The following is an 18,293-nucleotide window of genomic DNA, read 5'->3' as shown; positions in this document are numbered from 1 at the left end:
TATTTATTTTATATTTATCGACAGCCACGAGTATTTTTCAATTAACTTTTATTTCGATATATATGTACAAATACAGGCGAAACATAAAACAAAATGCGGCATAGATTCTACCTACACACACACACAGCCTGACCTTTGCCGTTTAATAAATTTCACAGAGCAAAAGGCTCGTGTGTGTGTGGGTTTTAATAAATGTGAATTGGAAAACAATAGCCTTTGATTTGTGGATATATTAGAATTTATACAGAGCAGAGCTACTCCTTGCCTTCAGGATATTACTCCTTAAGCTTTAATTCAATTTATTTATAAATTCAAACCTTCAAAGTTCTTGTGTTAATATACAACAAAAACCTCCCTTAAGATATCCGATATTCTATATATTTTCCACTCAAAACAAAACTGTCTGTGAACTCAATTACTGGAAATTCATTTATTTACTTGTGTATTCGATTGCTCGTGTTAATGGCCATCAGATAGGTGCTTGAACTCGAGGACTGAATTGAAGTCCTTTGACCCACCCGTTGCCCGGGCCAACAACTGTCATCGAGACTGCGTTTCTTTTTTGTTTTTTCCACCCATGTTTACGAGTATTTGCCTGAAAAATCAAACCAAATTATGTTAGATCGTATGTACTTCCCCTAGTATGGAGTGCTCCTCGAATGCAATTGGTTGAGCAAAAACACTGGGAAAATACCAAACAAGAAGGGCTCTTTAGGTCCACATAGAAATCGGCACTCACCTGGTGCTCACTGCACTTGTGAATCAAAACTAAAACCCAGTGGCAGGGCACGTGTGTTTGCTTTTTGTTTGTTCGGAAGGGGGAAAAGGAAAACCTAGGGGGGGGGATGGAAAAATAACTAGGCCAGGCTAAAGGTAACGGGCAAGTGTCCTGGGCAAAACAACAATAAGGACAACAAAGAATAACTGCCTTGCCTTTGAGACCCTTCGGCGATTGTCTGGCTTAGTGAATGCAATTTTTCCCCACCTCACAGCAGGTGAGGAGTAGGAAAATGGCACCACGTGTCCCGCCCGTCTGTCTCTCTCTCTCCCTCTGCTTCCGTTTCCGCTTCCATTTTTCGTTGTCGATATTGTCAATTTATTTAAGTGCATGTTACGCAATGCAAACTGCAGTCCCCATTCGGGGTATTGTGCAGTTCTTAGTCTCAGCTGTGTATTGACTGTAAATGTATCTGTCTTTATATCAGATGCACAGCGAAAAAATCTAAGAGATTAAATGATATTTAAGGGATTTTTATATAAAAGAAAGGTATTTAGATATAAATTAAATGTAAATACATTTTAAATTACTGTAACTATACAGGTTTTAAGTTATTTCCTTTGAAAAAATCAAGTCTTCTCTACCTAAAATACACAAATAACTAATCTGTCGTCATTGCAACTAGTTTAGTTAAGATTTCTATAATAAACCTTTCATGTTAGTAATTATATTTTATGTTTTATTTAAGAGATATACATAGGCAATTTTCTTGGTGTCTTTATATGAGCTCCCTGATAAAGTCCTGAAATTTACATGGCATGCAGAATGCTTTTCCCATTAAGAGTCATTTCGTTTTCATGTTTTCACTTTCTTTCTCAAAAAAATAAATAATAATACAATAATAAAAACAGCACGAGTTCTCAACATCGTTTCGTGGATTTTATTGTTGTTTTAAGGGGAACGAACACCCATTGCCACTGGCTGAAGTTCAAATTTACTTAACGCTCTGACTGACTTGGCTTTGTTTTCCATTTTCATGTTCATTTCCATTTCCAGTTTCCCTTATTTGTCTGCATTTTATTTAATGAATTTGCATTGCGCCCGCACACAAACAAAAATGTTTTTCTAACTTTCAGTTCAATTCAAACATTGGCTTTTTTAAGGGACTGTCCTTTTTTGGGGTTCTTTTTTATAGGGGAGTTTTAATCACTTAATTATCATTGTAAATTATGAAAAGCTTAGGGAGAATAATGGGGAGAAATGTATAAAAACAACAATCAATATACATAGTCTGCTAATTAAAGTGGAAGCCATTAAATAGTTGTTAATGTTAGGGATTAAACATGTCAGAAAAGTTAATGAATTATTGAAAATAAGCTGCTTAAATTAGATCAACAAAAACATATTTTTTAACGTTATCAGAAAAGGTAGTAAAGTATATATAATATAAATACTTTAAATAATTAGTATACAATCAGTATATGGGCTATTTATTATTTATGTAGAGAACATTTAACATAAAACCTATAAAAACGGATTCAAAACAAACTAAGATAGTTGTGGCCTTACAAGTGAACTACTTATTTTTAAACACATAGCAATTATCGATATTCCGGGGGCATGTGGCACATGGAAATGTTGATGGAGCCAAGGGCAGCACCGCCAGTAAATTGCTTTAATTTGTCAGTGAAAATGATGGTGGGATTGGGGTGCCCCCAGGATGGGGACATGGCACGCAATATTTCCAGCTCCCGGCTCGGTTAATTGGCCACTCGCACGCACAGGGGTCAGGAATCGGGGATCTGGGATCCGGGAGCCCCCTTTTTCGGTATTCAATTACCACATGGTAGCTTAAAGGCACAACAGTTGCCAACTGCTGCTAATAGTCACCCTTTGAGCCGGACCACGTTGGCTTCCAAAATGCCAGCCGGGGTTAAATGGCCAGCCCAGAAATCGAAAACAGAAGAATAATGGAACGTGAGCGGAGACAATGGACGCCATTGCCTTAACTACACTGTTAAATATTTAAAGAGCTCTCAGACTCTCAGTCTTGTCCAATAATAATAATGGTGGCTAATAAAGCTATTTTTATATGGGAACTAATTAAATGGCGAAATTATTCCGCGTTTCGGTGCCAAAAACAAGCAAATTCAATTACCGAAAGGACACGTTTTTGCACTCAAAGAAAACTGTAAAAAGAAAATGGTTGAACATAAGGAAACTTGGAACTCAATGAAGTTTTTATTTATAAGAAATAATGAATTAAATATTTACTTTAGATAGCCAATATTTTGATGGCAATTTCTTTGGATTTTTTAATAGATTTAAATTGAAAATACTCTCAATATTTCCAAGTGCTTTCTGCTTCCTAGCACTGCCTCAATCTAAGCCTTCTATTAACGTTTATGGTTGTTCTCTCCACCCAACTTTCGCCTGCAGAAATCACCGAGAAGCCTCTCGAACTCATCAGCCTCCTCGATACCCGAGTGCCGGCGGCATCTGATGGACCTGGACGAGGGCGAGCTGTTCATGGAACTGATTCGGGACGTGGCCAACGAGCTGGACATCGATGTGCTCTGCCACAAAATTCTGGTGAACGTGGGCCTGCTGACCCACGCGGATCGTGGCTCACTGTTTCTGGCCAAGGGCACGCCCACCAACAAGTACCTGGTGGCCAAGCTGTTCGATGTCACCCAAAAGACAGGTGAGTTGGCAATCGAAAATGTCCTCCCTCCTGGCGGTGCCTGTGGGCGAGATCCCAATGGCACAGGTAATCCCGCTTTAATTAAGGCCAACAATGCACAAAGTGAACTACAACACACAATGGTCCAAGGAAACACAGCACTGAATGAAGAATGGAAATTGTGCAAATGGAAAACGGAAAAGGGGAAAATGGGAAAGAAACGTAAGACGAGTCAAGTGCTCTGTGGTTTCAACAAGTGCAGGGGAAGAGTTGAAGTGAAGGACACTGATAGCAGCTAGAAAACATGTTTAAATGACAGGAACAAGTTGTCAATAGATAAGATACAAAAGTAAACAGAAATTCTTACTAGTTTGAGCATTTTGTTTACAGTTTGCTTCTTTTTAAAGACATATGATTCAATAAGCTATATTTAGAAGTCCATTAATTACCGACTTTTTGATGAGAAGAAGCAATGAAAGACAGTTAAACTTTCCCTTTCAAATGAAATTCGATAAAAATGATTAAATTTTACCCTTTTTAAGGTGATTTTTGATGGGCTTATGGCCAAAGGCGCTCAACGAGTATAAATTGGTACTCATTAGCGGCCGGGTAAATAATTTCGAGGCCTGTCTCTGCCTGACCAGCAGGAAAAAGGAATGGGGACTGCCAACGCATTAGCAAAATTAAGCTCAAACGGAAACGGAAGTGGGCATTAAAAGTTTTCGGCAGTCCCGGCAGGCCATAAAACTGCAAAAGGTCGCCATCAAATGGTAAATAGATATAGGATGTTGGCCAGGAACGTGCCTCGTCCCTGGGTTCCGCCCAGACCTTATATTCATATGAAAGTGCGCTACATTCGTAATGAATCTTCGGTGCAGATCCGTGAGTAAAAGCCACCGCTTCCGCTACATAATTCAGTGGGGAAAATGCGAGAAAGATTAGAGCTGGGAAATGTTTGTTGCGGAAGGGAGGTGGCACCAGTGGGTGGTGGCCCCAGATACAGATACAAGATACAAGATACGAATGCGGATGCGGATAGGGATACATGTGAGGCGACGCTGTGTGGGACACTGAGATTATGATTGAGGCGGGACCGGCAAGAGAGCTCATGCAAATTCACATTTGACTTCTTGCCCTCGGATTTTGGATTTCACGGGGCCCTCGCCATTATTTATTTATGTATTATTCTCTCTCCCTCACTGTGCTTTTTTTCAATGTTTTTGCCAAGGCCCAGCAGCGTTCTTGTGTATATATCTTTTGCATGGCAGAGTGAATATTTTGCCTATAAATTTAATATTTATTCAGATGCATGACGACGGGCCCTTATCTCGGGCCTATCCTAACACGCTTTGCAACGCTTGAGCTAATTTTTGGGCAGTATCTCGGGAAAAAGAAGAGGGGGTTCTGGGTGCTTTAATTTCAATTGTAGTGAAGTTAATATTTCATGGGAGCGAAAAACTAAACTAAACTCACAACACTCTTCTCAAGAATACGTATGTATCTCTCACAATCACAAGTAATGTCATCATCAAAATGTTAATGCTTAAGACGAAACCATCCTTAAATCAGTGATTTTTTTATTCATGCTTTTTGATGATGGCGATTTCTTTCCTCCTGATTGACTCTCGTTTGAATATTCTTTGATTGCAGCACTCAAGGACGCGGTGACTCGGGCCAGTGCCGAGGAGATTATCATTCCCTTTGGCATCGGCATTGCCGGGATGGTGGCGCAGACAAAGCAGATGATTAACATCAAGGAGGCGTACAAGGATGCGCGATTTAACTGCGAAATCGATCTGAAGACCGGCTACAAGACCAATGCCATCCTCTGCATGCCCATTTGCAATTACGAGGGCGACATTATAGGTGTGGCGCAAATCATTAACAAAACGAATGGTAAGAAAATCATACAGAGTTCCTAAAGAATTTATCCATGCATTTTATTATATTAATTATCTAAAGATGTCTCACATTTCATTAACTATTAATATATGAATTATGTATCATCTTTCTACCTATTAGGCTGCATGGAATTCGACGAACATGATGTGGAAATCTTCCGTCGATATCTCACTTTCTGCGGCATTGGCATCCAGAATGCCCAGCTGTTCGAGATGTCCGTCCAGGAGTATCGACGCAACCAAATCCTCCTCAACCTGGCCCGCAGCATCTTCGAGGAGCAGAACAACCTCGAGTGCCTTGTCACCAAAATAATGACGGAGGCCAGGGAGCTCCTTAAATGCGAACGCTGCTCAGTGTTTCTTGTGGACCTCGACTGTTGCGAAGCGGTGAGTTTTTACACTGTACATAAATACAATCAATGTGAATATTAAATAAGCAAGTAGGAAATAATCTAAATTCAGAAAGCCAAAGTTTGTATTACACATTGATCATGAAAATCATCATAACTCAGTTAAAAATGCATTAATTTTAAATTGAAAAGCGTTCCGATGCTAGTTTTTAATAGATTAACAAATCTGCATACTCAGCTTTGAGAATTAACAAATTCCATTTTTTCCCAAATTTTGACATTTTTAATGATGTAACCCCTTATAGAATTTTCAAATTTTGAAAAAATTTCAAAAATTTATTTTTTGGCCGGACTTTACTTAATCGATTTGGCTATTGATTCTGATCAAGAATATATATGATCTATAGGGTCGGAAATGGCTCCTTCACATGTTATAAGCTTCTGGCTAAAATTATAATACCCGTCTTTGAGTCGATATTTCTTATATTTTTATATACAAATTTTACGATAAATCAAAGTTTAAAAATTTCATAACTTAGCTAAAAAGCCATTAATTTTAATTTGGAAAGCGTTCCGATGCTAGATTTTGAAAGGTTAACAAATCTGCATACTCAGTTTTGAGAATTACAAAATTCAATTTTTTGCCAAATTTTGGCAATTTTAATGATGTAACCCCTTATAAAATTTTCAATTTTCGGAAAAATGTCAAAAATTTATTTTTCGACCGGACATGGCTAGAACGACTGGGCTGTTGATGCTGATCAAGAATATATATGGTTTATAGGGTCGGAAATGACTCCTTCACTGCGTTTTAATCTTCTGACTAAAGCTATACTCTGCAAAAAGGTATAAAAACAGACAATTTTCTTAAATAATCTGAGTTTTCCAAGCATCATAATTAAGCCAAAGCAGCATTAATTTTGATTCGGAAAGCTTTTCTGTGCAAGTTTTTATAGCACTAACAAATCGGCATACTGCTTTTGTTGATGCTGTTATAAGTTTCCAACTAAAATTATGATAACCTGCAAAAAGGTATAAAAACAGACAATTTTTCCCAAAAATCATAGTTTAAAAAAACTCATAACTAAGACAAAAAATCATTAATTTTAATTCGGAAAGCTGTTCTATGCTAATTTTTAGTAGATTAACAAATCTGCATACTCAGTTTTCAAATTTAAAAAATTCAATTTTTTGTCAAATTTTGGCAATTTTAATGATGTAACCCCTTATAGAATTTTCAAATTTTGAAAAAATTTCAAAAATTTATTTTTCGGCCGGACATTACTTAATCGATTCGGCTATTGATTCTGATCAAGAATATATATGATCTATAGGGTCGGAAATGGCTCCTTCACATGTTATAAGCTTCTGGCTAAAATTATAATACCCGACTTTGAGTCGATATTTCTTATACTCTCCTTCTCTTTCCCTTGCTTTCTCTTATTTTCTCTAAAGATACCTCTTACTCTATCTCTGGCTAGCTCTAGAGATGCCTCTTTCTCTTTAACTCTCGCTCTCCCCATCTCAAGCGCGATCACTTTCTCCCTTGCTCTCACTTTCTCCCTTGCTCTCATTTTCTCTGTTCTCTTTACTCGGGGACTATAAATAGAGGCACCTAGCGTGGCGCGTGCCTCATTCTGTTCGCGGCCTCCCTGGTGATTACATCTATGGCGACAGTGATAGTGATTACCCTTCGACCCAAAAGATATCACCCGACCAATGGAATATATCTGGATAACAAGGAAGGAACTGCAAGTGTGTACCAACAAGGACTTCTCAAAGATAGTTTGCTTTCTTGTTCTTTTTAAAAATCTTTTAGATTAGATTAAGATCTTTTTTTTCTTATATATCCTTTTTTAAAATTATAAAATAACCGAGTATAAAACTAATTTTTTCCGGTGTACAAAATAACCCACAAAGGGGGTGATCTTGTGTTGGTGGAAAGCCACTAACGTTGCTGCTCTCTTGTTGTTGCCATTGTTGGCGGTTCTTGGGCGAATCAAGCAAAGGTGTGGGCAGCCCACCTGCCTGCTGCAATGATTAAAAAGCAACATCGGTGGGCAAACAACAAAAAAAAAGTCGGCACATCATCTATGCATGCATCCTTGTGTTCTAATGTGTGTGTGCGTGAGTGTGTTTTTTTTTATACCCTTGCAGGGTCAGAAGTTTGCAACGCAGTGAAGGAGGCACCTCCGACTATATAAAGTATATATATTCTTGATCAGGATCAACAGTCGAGTCGATCTAGCCATGTCCGTCTGTCCGTCTGTCCTTCTCTCCGTTCTGTCCGTCTGTCCGTTTCTACGCAAACTAGTCTCTCGGTTTTGAAGCTATCTGAATGAAACTTTGTAGTTAGCCTTCTATATACTCCCTCTCGTATATATGTCGGAACGGGCCGGATACGGACGACTATATCATATAGCTGCCATAGGAATGATCGGAAAATTTTTACAAAAAAATGTTAACTCTTTCAGTTTTCAATAGAATTGGATCAAATTTGAGATATAGCCATTTTGTTATACTCTACAATTTTGCATAATATTTTATGAAAATCGGACTACTATATCTTATAGCTCCCATAGGAACGATCGAGAAATTAATACAATTAAAAATTATAACTTTTTCAGTTTTCAACTGATTTTCATCAAACTTAAGGTATAGTCATTTATATTAGTCTTAAATTTTGTGTAAAATTTCATGAAAAACAGACGACTATATCATATAGGTGCCATACAAACGATCGTTTGATGTGGAGGAAAAATGCAAATCTGTGAATGTAAAACTGCACACATAATATGTATAGGTGAATGAAATGAAAGCAGGTATTACTTCATTGTTATTTAATATTAATATATATATTTTTTATATTGCATGGATTCCTAGTCATCGAAGTTCTATCTGCAAGGGTATATAAACTTCGGCGTGCCAAAGTTAGCTTCCTTTTTTTGTTATATACAAATTTTACGATAAATCAAAGTTTAAACAATTTCATAACTTAGCTAAAAAGCCATTAATTTTAATTCGGAAAGCGTTCCGATGCTAGATTTTGAAAGGTTAACAAATCTGCATACTCAGTTTTGAGAATTACAAAATTCAATTTTTTGTCAAATTTTGGCAATTTTAATGATGTAACCCCTTATAAAATTTTCAATTTTCGGAAAAATGCCAAAAATTTATTTTTCGACCGGACATGGCTAGATCGACTGGGCTTTTGATGCTGGTCAAGAATATATATGGTTTATAGGGTCGGAAATGACTCCTCCACTGCGTTTAATCTTCTGCCTGAAGCTATACTCTGCAAAAAGGTATAAAAACAGACAATTTTCTTAAATAATCTGAGTTTTCCAAACATCATAATTAAGCCAAAATGGCATTAATTTTGATTTGGAAAGCTTTTTTGTGCTAGTTTTTATTGTACTAACAAATCTGCATACCGCGTTTGTTGATGGTGTTGTCAGTTTTTGGCTAAAATCATAAGAACCTGCAAAAAGGTATAAAAACGGACCATTTTTCCCAAAAATCATAGTTTAAAAAAACTCATAACTAAGCCGAACAATCATTAATTTTAATTCGGAAAGCGGTTCTATGCTAGTTTTTAGTAGATTAACAAAGCTGCATACTCAGTTTTCAAATTTAAAAAATTCAATTTTTTGCAAATTTTGGCAATTTTAATGATGTAACCCCTTATAAAATTTTAAAATTTTGCAAAATTTCAAAAAATGTATTTTTCGGCCGGACATTGGCTAATCGATTCCGCTATTGATTCTGATCAATAATATATATAATTTATGGGGTCGGAAATGACTTCTTCACGGAGTTTTAAGCTTTTGACTGAAATTAGCATACATTGCAAAGTATACACAGTGGGATATAAAATTGATATTGATTCATTTTTAGAAGAAAGTAAATTCTAGAAAATCTGGGATATATAACAGATATATTTTCACATTTACAATAAGCTGAAGCCCTATAAATCTATAAAACAAAATTGCCAAAACAATCGAACCTCAAAATACAAAGCTTTTATGTAAAGGTTTCACAAGTTACCAATTGACTTCTCGCAGTATTTTCTCCTCTCTACTTCCGATTCCCATCGATTGAGGAATTAAAATTAATTTACTGGCATTTTTTCAGGCGGTTAAAGGTCCCCCATGCAAATGATTTGCTTGCCTTCGTGGAGGCGATCGCAAATTGTCGCCGCCATATGGCGCATGAATAAAAAAGTGACGCCCTGCGGTGCCTGTGGTCACTCCTCTCCCACTCTCTCTCTCGCTCTGTCCGCCAATATTTCCATTTCCGTATCCGTGTTTGTGCCGCTGTCAGTTTCATTAAAATTGTTTAAACGCCATCGCGCGTCGGCCATTTTGTTTGTGCGTTTGTCAACTTTTCGCCCGGCGACCCCAAGGAAATTAAAATGTGCAATTTACATTATGTTACTTTGGGTGGGCGGAATCCCCACGTTTCCACGGGAGTGTTTTCCATTTTTTTTTTCATCTTTATTTTTGAACAAGTGTCAGGCATTCTGCGTGGAATTCTGACAGCAGCCAAGGGGAAATGTTTACGGCAATGGGTATGGTAAATACGAGCGGGATGGACGGGGAAAGATTATGCCCAGGTCTGGGCAATTTTCATTACGGCTCAAGTTTCCCGCTGATTGCCTGTCATTATTCGGAGGCGGCTGATTCAACTCGCTGCCGCTCTCCATTATGATATTTTCCGGAATTTCCTCTAGATTGTAAATAAATCAACCAAATTTGAACAGGTTAGACACAAAAACTGACAGTTGTCAGTAGAACACGGAGGGAATAATTCATGAGAAAAACAAGTCAAACCGTAATAACCCATTTTGGACGTTTAATTTTGTTAAAAGGAAGAATTATATTTCTTGATTATAAGAAAAGTTTGTTAACATAACAATAGAGTTAAACTCACAGCTATTTACAGGACTATTTTCATTGTTAATTTGGTCAATTGTTTAACTACATACACAAAAGCTTCGTTATTTAAAATATTTACATTGTATGTCCAACATTTTAAACTCAATTGTCTCTGACTAAACAAAAGGCTTATTATTTTATTTATAACACGAAATTCCATTATTCAACTTTATTACACACATCAATCTTTCAAAACCCGCAACAATTCGCCTTTTTCTCTTTTAAATATCTCAATTTCATTCACTACAATTAATATTTACAATAAAGAAAACCATCATTGAAATAATTGAATAATATTTGTTCAGCTAAATTCAAGTACACTACAAATAAGTCATTGAATGCCGGATTGCAGAATGTTGTGTACATTGTATTCAGACAATTATTTATTCGCACGAATCAGGCTGCCTGGGAAAATCCATTAGGCTCCACTTACATGTGTAAAATTCGTACAATAAATACATGAATACGTGGCAGGCAGGACGACCGCCAGGACAATGGTGTTTTGCATATTCCACCTTGGCCAACGGGGCGTATGAATAATGTCAAAGGATTCTCCTCGGGGAATTTGCGCATTAAACTTTTAAATGAAATGGCCCGCAAGGGGATGGAAAACAGATGTCCAGGCCTCTGGCATTTGGGAAAGACATTCTGCTCGGCCAATTTGATGGATGAATGCATTGCATTAAATTACCGCACGCCGCATTAACTCATCTGAACAATCGATCAGATGGAGGCAAGAACTTACCATGAACTAAACTCAATAATGGAATGGCCTTTTGTTTCACTCCCGACATTATTATTAATAATTGGGATATGTGGAGTGCTCTTTGCTGTTAAATTTGCTTAAATGCCATATACTAATTAGCCAGCTGATAATGCCAGTCCATGTCCGGGTAATGGACAATTTATTAGCCCATAAAGCTAGCTGGCCCAGGGGGCTTTCAGCCGGACTGAACTCTGAAAACTTGGCTGACATGCCCGTCATGTGCAACATGTCAGCTTAATTATGTTCGCAGGGGAGGTGGTTCTGCAGTTCTGCAGTGTTGCAGTGCAATTTATCAACAAGTTGGCTGCTGCTGCTGCTGGGGCGGGGAAAAGTGTTAGGAGTTCCATTAGTGGCAGACACTTAATGTCGTTTCCTACTCTTACTCTCGTTTACAGAGCCATTTGGAGAAGATAATTGAGAAGCCCAATCAGCCAGCCACCCGCGCCATCAAGTCAGCCGACAGCTTCGAGGAGAAGGTAAGTTTGCCTCGAGTCCCCTTCAAGGATATTGATTCCTCACAAGGGATCCTTGTGTTTTTTGTTTGGCAGAAAATGCGAAATCGCTTCACAGTTCTGTTTGAACTCGGTGGCGAGTATCAGGCGGCCAATGTCTCACGGCCTTCGATCAGCGAGCTCAGCACCTCGACCCTGGCCCAGATTGCCCAGTTTGTGGCCACCACAGGGCAGACGGTGAACATATGCGATGTCCACGAGTGGGTCAGGGAGCACAACCAAATCAGAGCCGAGAGCGAGATCGATAGCACCCAGGCCATACTCTGCATGCCCATTGTCAATGCCCAGAAGACGGTGATTGGTGTGGCTCAGTTGATAAACAAGGTATGCAAAAGGAAACTTAAAATAATAATGATTAAAATATATTAATTGATATATTTAAATTTCTTTAGGCCAAGGGCGTTCCCTTTACCGATTCGGATGCCTCGATCTTCGAGGCCTTTGCCATATTCTGTGGCCTGGGCATCCACAACACTCAGATGTACGAGAATGCCTGCAAGCTGATGGCCAAGCAGAAGGTGGCTCTCGAGTGCCTCAGTTACCATGCCACCGCCAGTCAGGATCAGACGGAGAAGCTTACACAGGATGCGATTGCAGAGGCGGAGTCCTACAACCTGTACAGTTTTACCTTTACGGGTAAGGGTATTTCATCTTCGAAATCCTACCAAAATAATTAATTTATTATAAAATCCTGTTTACAGACTTTGAACTAGTGGACGATGACACTTGTAGGGCCGTGCTGCGCATGTTTATGCAGTGCAATTTGGTCTCGCAATTTCAAATACCCTATGATGTGAGTTTCTATAAATCTGTTAGTTATAATAAACCTCTTTAACCTTTGTTTATATATTTAACTATATAATAATTAATCCCTTTCTCAGGTCCTTTGCCGTTGGGTCTTGAGTGTCCGAAAGAACTATCGTCCCGTGAAGTACCACAATTGGCGGCATGCCCTGAATGTGGCCCAAACCATGTTTGCCATGCTAAAAACCGGCAAGATGGAGCGCTTCATGACTGATCTAGAGATCCTGGGCCTGCTGGTGGCCTGTTTGTGCCACGATCTGGATCATCGCGGCACTAACAATGCCTTTCAGACCAAAACCGAATCCCCGTTGGCCATTTTGTACACCACCAGCACAATGGAGCATCATCACTTCGATCAGTGCGTGATGATCCTCAACTCGGAGGGAAATAATATATTTCAGGTGAGATTATTATATCTTTATAAATGTATATTTTATTGGAAAAGTGTGTTAACAAAGTTCAGCTTAACCGCGGTAAACGCGAACGTTGCCGTTGTTTCTGGCCTTCTTGCTCAAGTTTCGCTTGATGGCCTTCCTGACTGCCTTGCCGGCACGAGCCTTCTTGGCCTTGGCCAGGCGAGCCTTGCGGGCCCTGGCACTGCGGGAACGGGTGCTCGTTGAAGCCGTGGTGGATCCAATCTTGATCCTTCGAGTGACCGAGTATTTCAGGTTGCTGATTCGCACAATCCTGCCGGTGCCTGAGGACGAAGATGAGGAGGTTGTATCGGTCGTAGATTCCGTAGTAGTAGATTCAGTCGTAGTGGTTGTGGGGTCGCTAGATTCCGTCGAGGTAGTGGTATCGGCGCCCCACACATGGGCCACAAATAGGGCTGCGGAAAGGACGAAGAGAACGGTGGATGCCTTCATGTTGCTTGCTTCAATTGTAAACTGATATACCTTTTGCTGAGACAGTCGCATTTTTATACTACATTCACGATTGGCTAACGACCTTCAATTAGCGAGAAACTATATTCTTATTTACTGAAAGATCTTGGAAAGTGAGACCACCTTGACTCCGATAAGATGTGAACTTTTGTTTAAGCACATGTCTTCGGAGAAGGTGACGTCATGGGTACAGGTGTTTCTGGGATACCAACTTAAGAATAGAATATCTATTTCTGGCATTGTTTAAGGTCTTATTTGCTTTTGCTTTCAGGCCCTGTCACCGGAGGATTATCGCTCCGTTATGAAGACTGTTGAGAGCGCCATTCTGTCCACCGATCTGGCCATGTACTTCAAGAAGCGAAATGCTTTCCTGGAGTTGGTGGAAAATGGGGAATTCGACTGGCAAGGCGAGGAGAAAAAGGATTGTAAGTGGAACTTATTACCATACCCTTTCTTAATAATTAATTAATACATTTACCTGTTTTCAGTACTTTGCGGCATGATGATGACAGCCTGCGATGTGAGCGCCATTGCCAAACCCTGGGAGGTTCAACACAAAGTGGCCAAGTTAGTGGCCGATGAATTCTTTGATCAGGGAGATCTCGAGAAGCTGCAGCTCAACACACAGCCAGTGGCCATGATGGACAGGTGAGTGGAACTATTACTCCTTAACAGAGCACTACTTTGGCAAGCTTCGTTTTATCGAATGCTTTGCATGGGCACCTCTGCCTCAAATTATCTCTTAATTAATAATAATTTAATAGGGAACGCAAGGACGAGCTACCCAAGATGCAGGTGGGCTTTATCGATGTGATCTGCCTACCTCTGTATAGAGTTCTTTGCGACACTTTCCCATGGATCACTCCCTTGTACGAGGGCACCCTGGAGAATCGACGCAACTGGCAGGATTTGGCCGAGAAGGTGGAGATGGGTCTCACCTGGATCGATCACGATACCATTGACAAGCCGGTGGAAGAGTTTGCCGCCTGCGAGGACGAGGAGATCAAGGACATTGAGTTCACGGTGACCACGCTCAACTGCAATCAGCAGTCGCAATCGCAGCACGGCAGCGAGGACAGTCACACGCCGGAGCACCAGCGCAGTGGCTCCCGGCTGAGCATGAAGAAGACGGGAGCTCTGGGTAAGGCCGTTCGTTCTAAGCTCTCGAAGACGCTGTACAACAGCATGGATGGCTCCAAGCCGAAGACCTCGTTGAAGCTCCTCGAATCCCACGTCAGCGAGGATATGGACGACAAGAGTCCGACGAGTCCGTCGCAACCGCAGGCCTCCGGCAGCATGGGCCGCATGTCCGCCTCCTCATCCACCTCGTCCGCTGGCGGCGGCGGCGTCGTTGGCGCCTCTGGACAGGTCCAGGTGGTGGACAAGTCCAAGAAGCGCTCCAAGCTGTGCGCGCTCTTATGACGAAAGCCGTCCAATTAGAATATGGCGACCCCCTCCAGCACTCCGGGCAGTGAGACTGACCACAAGTGCGGAGGGGGGATGACCGAGTTCTAATTGGCGTCGATTTTGCTAAAAGGTTCACACTAACTTGTTGCTCCTACCTGTATCTATTGGCCATGTTCACACATTCAAATCCGATTAGTTTGTGTCATTTTTTTGCTGGTAAAATTGCACTACTATTTTAGGGACCTAAAAGTTTTTCCAGAGAAATTCTTGGAAATGTATTTAAAAGTTTGAAACGTTTGCGATAGCCAAAGTTCGTATACCCTTGTAGCTTGAATTGGATCAGGGAGCCAAATCCTAAATCGATCATAATTTAGCCAAAAATGCATTAATCTCGATTCGGAAAGCTGATCTGTGTTAGTTTTTATAAGGTTAACAAATCTGCATACTGGGTTTTTAAATTTTTTAAATTCAATTTTTTATCAAATTTTGACAATTTTAATGATGTAACCCCTTTCCTTTTTTTGAAAAAATTGAAAATTTTTAAAAATTTTGTTTTTATTCCTTAGATAGCTAGAACGCTTCGCCTGTTGATGCTGATCAATAATTTATATGATTTATTGGGTCGGAAATGACTCCTTCACAGATTTACAGCTTGTGACTGAAATTATAAAGCCATTTTTGACCCAATTTTTATATGCAAATTTGTTCTAAAATCACACTTTAAAAATCTCATAACTAAGCCAAAAGAGCATTAATTTCAATTCCAAAATCACTTCTATGTTAGTTTTTAGTATTTTAATAAATCTGCACACTCAATTTAAAAATAAAAAAAATAGGATTTTGATCAATTTTTGACAATTTTAATGATGTAACCCCTTGTAAAATTTTTAAATTTTAAAAAATTTGAAAAATGTATTTTTCCGCCGGACATAGCCAGATCGATTTGGCAGTTGACGCTGATAAATAATATATATGGGATATAGGGTCGGAAATGAATACTTTAGCGCGTTTGCAAAGTTCAAAGTAATTAAATAATACCCTCAAAGGGTATAATAAATCATTAGGAATTAATTTTTAAAAATATAAAAACACAACAGCTTCATGTTAAAGTTGTTTTGAATCGCCATACAAATTGGAACTGAAAGAAAGATGCAATTTTACCAATAAAAAATTAACAAAAAATGTAATCGCAGCAGAAAATCGTGAACAGAGGATGTATATGAATATGTTTGATATATGTTTTAAGTACTATAGCTATCCATATACAAGAGGACGAGCATTAGGCAGAAGCAAATGCAGTTGCAATATTAAGCATAAGTGAATGTCAAAATATGTGATCTATTTAAGGTCCCGAAGGTGCGAAGCCCACGGGTTGAACCTTTTGTCGGATACTATCCCCTCTCTCTCTATCTCTATACGAATATATGCTATATACTCTATATATATATATAGATGTGTCTGTCGCTTTTAGGTGATTGTAAACCGCGAAACTAAACTAACTAAGTAGATGCAACCAAACTAAACTAGCTAAGAGTGTACGTAGTCATCGTAACCAAATCGTGCTAGTCAAAACGTATGAAATACTATAGAAGAAACCAACCCTATTTAAGGAGACTTTGTGAGAGGCTATATAATTCCAGCAGGCATCGGGAATCGAGAATAGAGACGACAGTGATTACCACTAGTCCTCGCCTGTGATCGGCTTGAGATCTACTTTATAGCTCTACTAATAACTAATGAACTAAACTAACAACTATTAATTAATAACTAATATTTGTATGCACAGAACGAGTGCTAAGCGTATTGTATTTACGTAGCAAAACTATAGCAATATTATATGATATTTCCCACAAGAAGCAACTCGATTGTGAGCACAGCACAAATATGGATTAATTGAACTCTGCGGAGACAGGAAGCGAATGAGAAAACATTTCGTACTCTGTTTGGATTGTATAAATATAAATATTAGCTTAAAGATAGACGACAGCAGTCAATTTTTGAACTCGAACTCAAGCAAAATACGAATATGATAAATAATATTTGGCAAATAATAATCGCACTCGGTTAAATACGATTAATCCGGTCCCACACTCACCTAGTTGTTGCAATGAAGTTTACTTTATCTGTGTGTACGTGTACAAAGCAAACTATAAAATATAGAGCATAAAAGTAAACGAAGGCATAAGCATAAACTAAATATAATATGTAACAGAACCTATATATGAAATATTTACATGTGACTAATGTAACTGTAACTGAATTGCTTAGACTTAACGTGTTTAAGAGCATCTCATTATTTTTATTACAGGTCTGCGTGTGCTAATCAAATTTTGGCTACTAAATGTCCAAAAAAAAGATTAAGAAAGTTTTGCAACTATTTTTCTAGTTACTCTGTCGCTCGCTTGAAAATCAAAATCAAAAAATCGAAATCAATACCGTTACAAAGTCCTCACTTTGTTTAGTTGTGACATTTAATTGTGTACATTCCTTCGGAGTTTCGTTTCGTGTTTCTGTTATCCAAAAAACGATCTAAGAGAGTTATTCTCCATTTGTTTACCTAACTATGTAAGACTTGCAATTGAATCAAAAATAAATCACACCATTGGGAATTACTCTAGACTGGATGAGTTTTATTGCTTTTTTGCAGGACAAATTTTCTTAAAAATAATTTTTTTTTAATTTATAAATAAGTTTAAAAGGCACTAATTTTGATTCGGAAAGCGTTTATGTTTTAGTTTTTATTAGAGTAGTAAATCTGCATACTCAATTTAGAATTTAAAGAAATTAAAATTTTGGTAAATTTTTCGCAATTTTAAAATTTCTAAAAAATGGCTAAAAATTTTTACCCCATCTGACGTAGCCAGATCGAACCGTCTGTTCACGCTGATCACGAATATATATAGTTTATAGGGTCGGAAACGACTCCTTCACTATGTAAATGCCAAAAATAGGAAACTCAAATTTATTTTATTTAAATGTAAAGCATACTTTTCGGCTGCACTTATTTTCTATTTAATGGTGAAGCATACTTCTAGGGGGATTAGCAAAATATGTTAATCGACCTTCTGCTGCTTTCTGTTCGCCTGGTACTTCAGACCCAGAATGTATTAAATTGCCAACGACAGGGAATTGAAATTTATTTTATTTAAATGTAAAGCATACTTTTAGGGGGCTTAGTAAAATATGTTAATCGACCTTCTGCTGCCTTCTGTTCGCCTGGTACTTCAGACCCAAAATTGTTAAATTATAAGGTGGGATCGGAAGTGGCCACCAGTGATGCTCATTGCTATATTGCATTATTGAGGGAAAATGGCATCTTACTTGTCATCAG

General features: G+C 38.6%; 2 protein-coding genes across 2 annotated transcripts in view; one reads left to right on the top strand and one right to left on the bottom strand.

The window, feature by feature from the left end:
* Positions 1-17,579, top strand: part of Pde6 (phosphodiesterase 6) — a 57,565-nt gene extending 39,986 nt beyond the window's left edge. The window contains exons 5-14 of the mRNA XM_086839808.1: positions 3,158-3,422; positions 5,052-5,297; positions 5,424-5,689; positions 11,751-12,191; positions 12,260-12,503; positions 12,569-12,660; positions 12,749-13,072; positions 13,827-13,980; positions 14,044-14,203; positions 14,320-17,579. Coding sequence (XP_086695934.1) covers positions 3,158-3,422; positions 5,052-5,297; positions 5,424-5,689; positions 11,751-12,191; positions 12,260-12,503; positions 12,569-12,660; positions 12,749-13,072; positions 13,827-13,980; positions 14,044-14,203; positions 14,320-14,977 — 2,850 coding nt within the window. The 3' untranslated portion in view covers positions 14,978-17,579. The remainder of the gene's footprint in view (positions 1-3,157; positions 3,423-5,051; positions 5,298-5,423; positions 5,690-11,750; positions 12,192-12,259; positions 12,504-12,568; positions 12,661-12,748; positions 13,073-13,826; positions 13,981-14,043; positions 14,204-14,319) is intronic.
* Positions 13,134-13,552, bottom strand: LOC110176488 (uncharacterized). Its single transcript, XM_020942862.2, has one exon. The coding sequence runs from the start codon at positions 13,535-13,537 to the stop codon at positions 13,136-13,138; it is 402 nt and encodes a 133-aa protein (XP_020798521.1). The 5' UTR covers positions 13,538-13,552; the 3' UTR covers positions 13,134-13,135.
* Positions 17,580-18,293: the final 714 nt, after the last annotated feature.

Source organism: Drosophila serrata, unplaced genomic scaffold (assembly GCF_035046125.1).
Source record: "Drosophila serrata isolate PLE 108 unplaced genomic scaffold, ASM3504612v1 contig_376, whole genome shotgun sequence".
In the NCBI taxonomy this organism is placed as follows: Eukaryota; Metazoa; Arthropoda; class Insecta; order Diptera; family Drosophilidae; genus Drosophila; species Drosophila serrata.
Note: the sequence above shows the minus strand (reverse complement) of the source record. Positions and strands in the feature narration are given on the sequence as shown.

What these genes read in the sequence shown, in the direction of transcription:
- LOC110176488 (XM_020942862.2), bottom strand. Translation starts at nt 13,537, where the DNA reads ATGAAGGCATCCACCGTTCTCTTCGTCCTTTCCGCAGCCCTATTTGTG.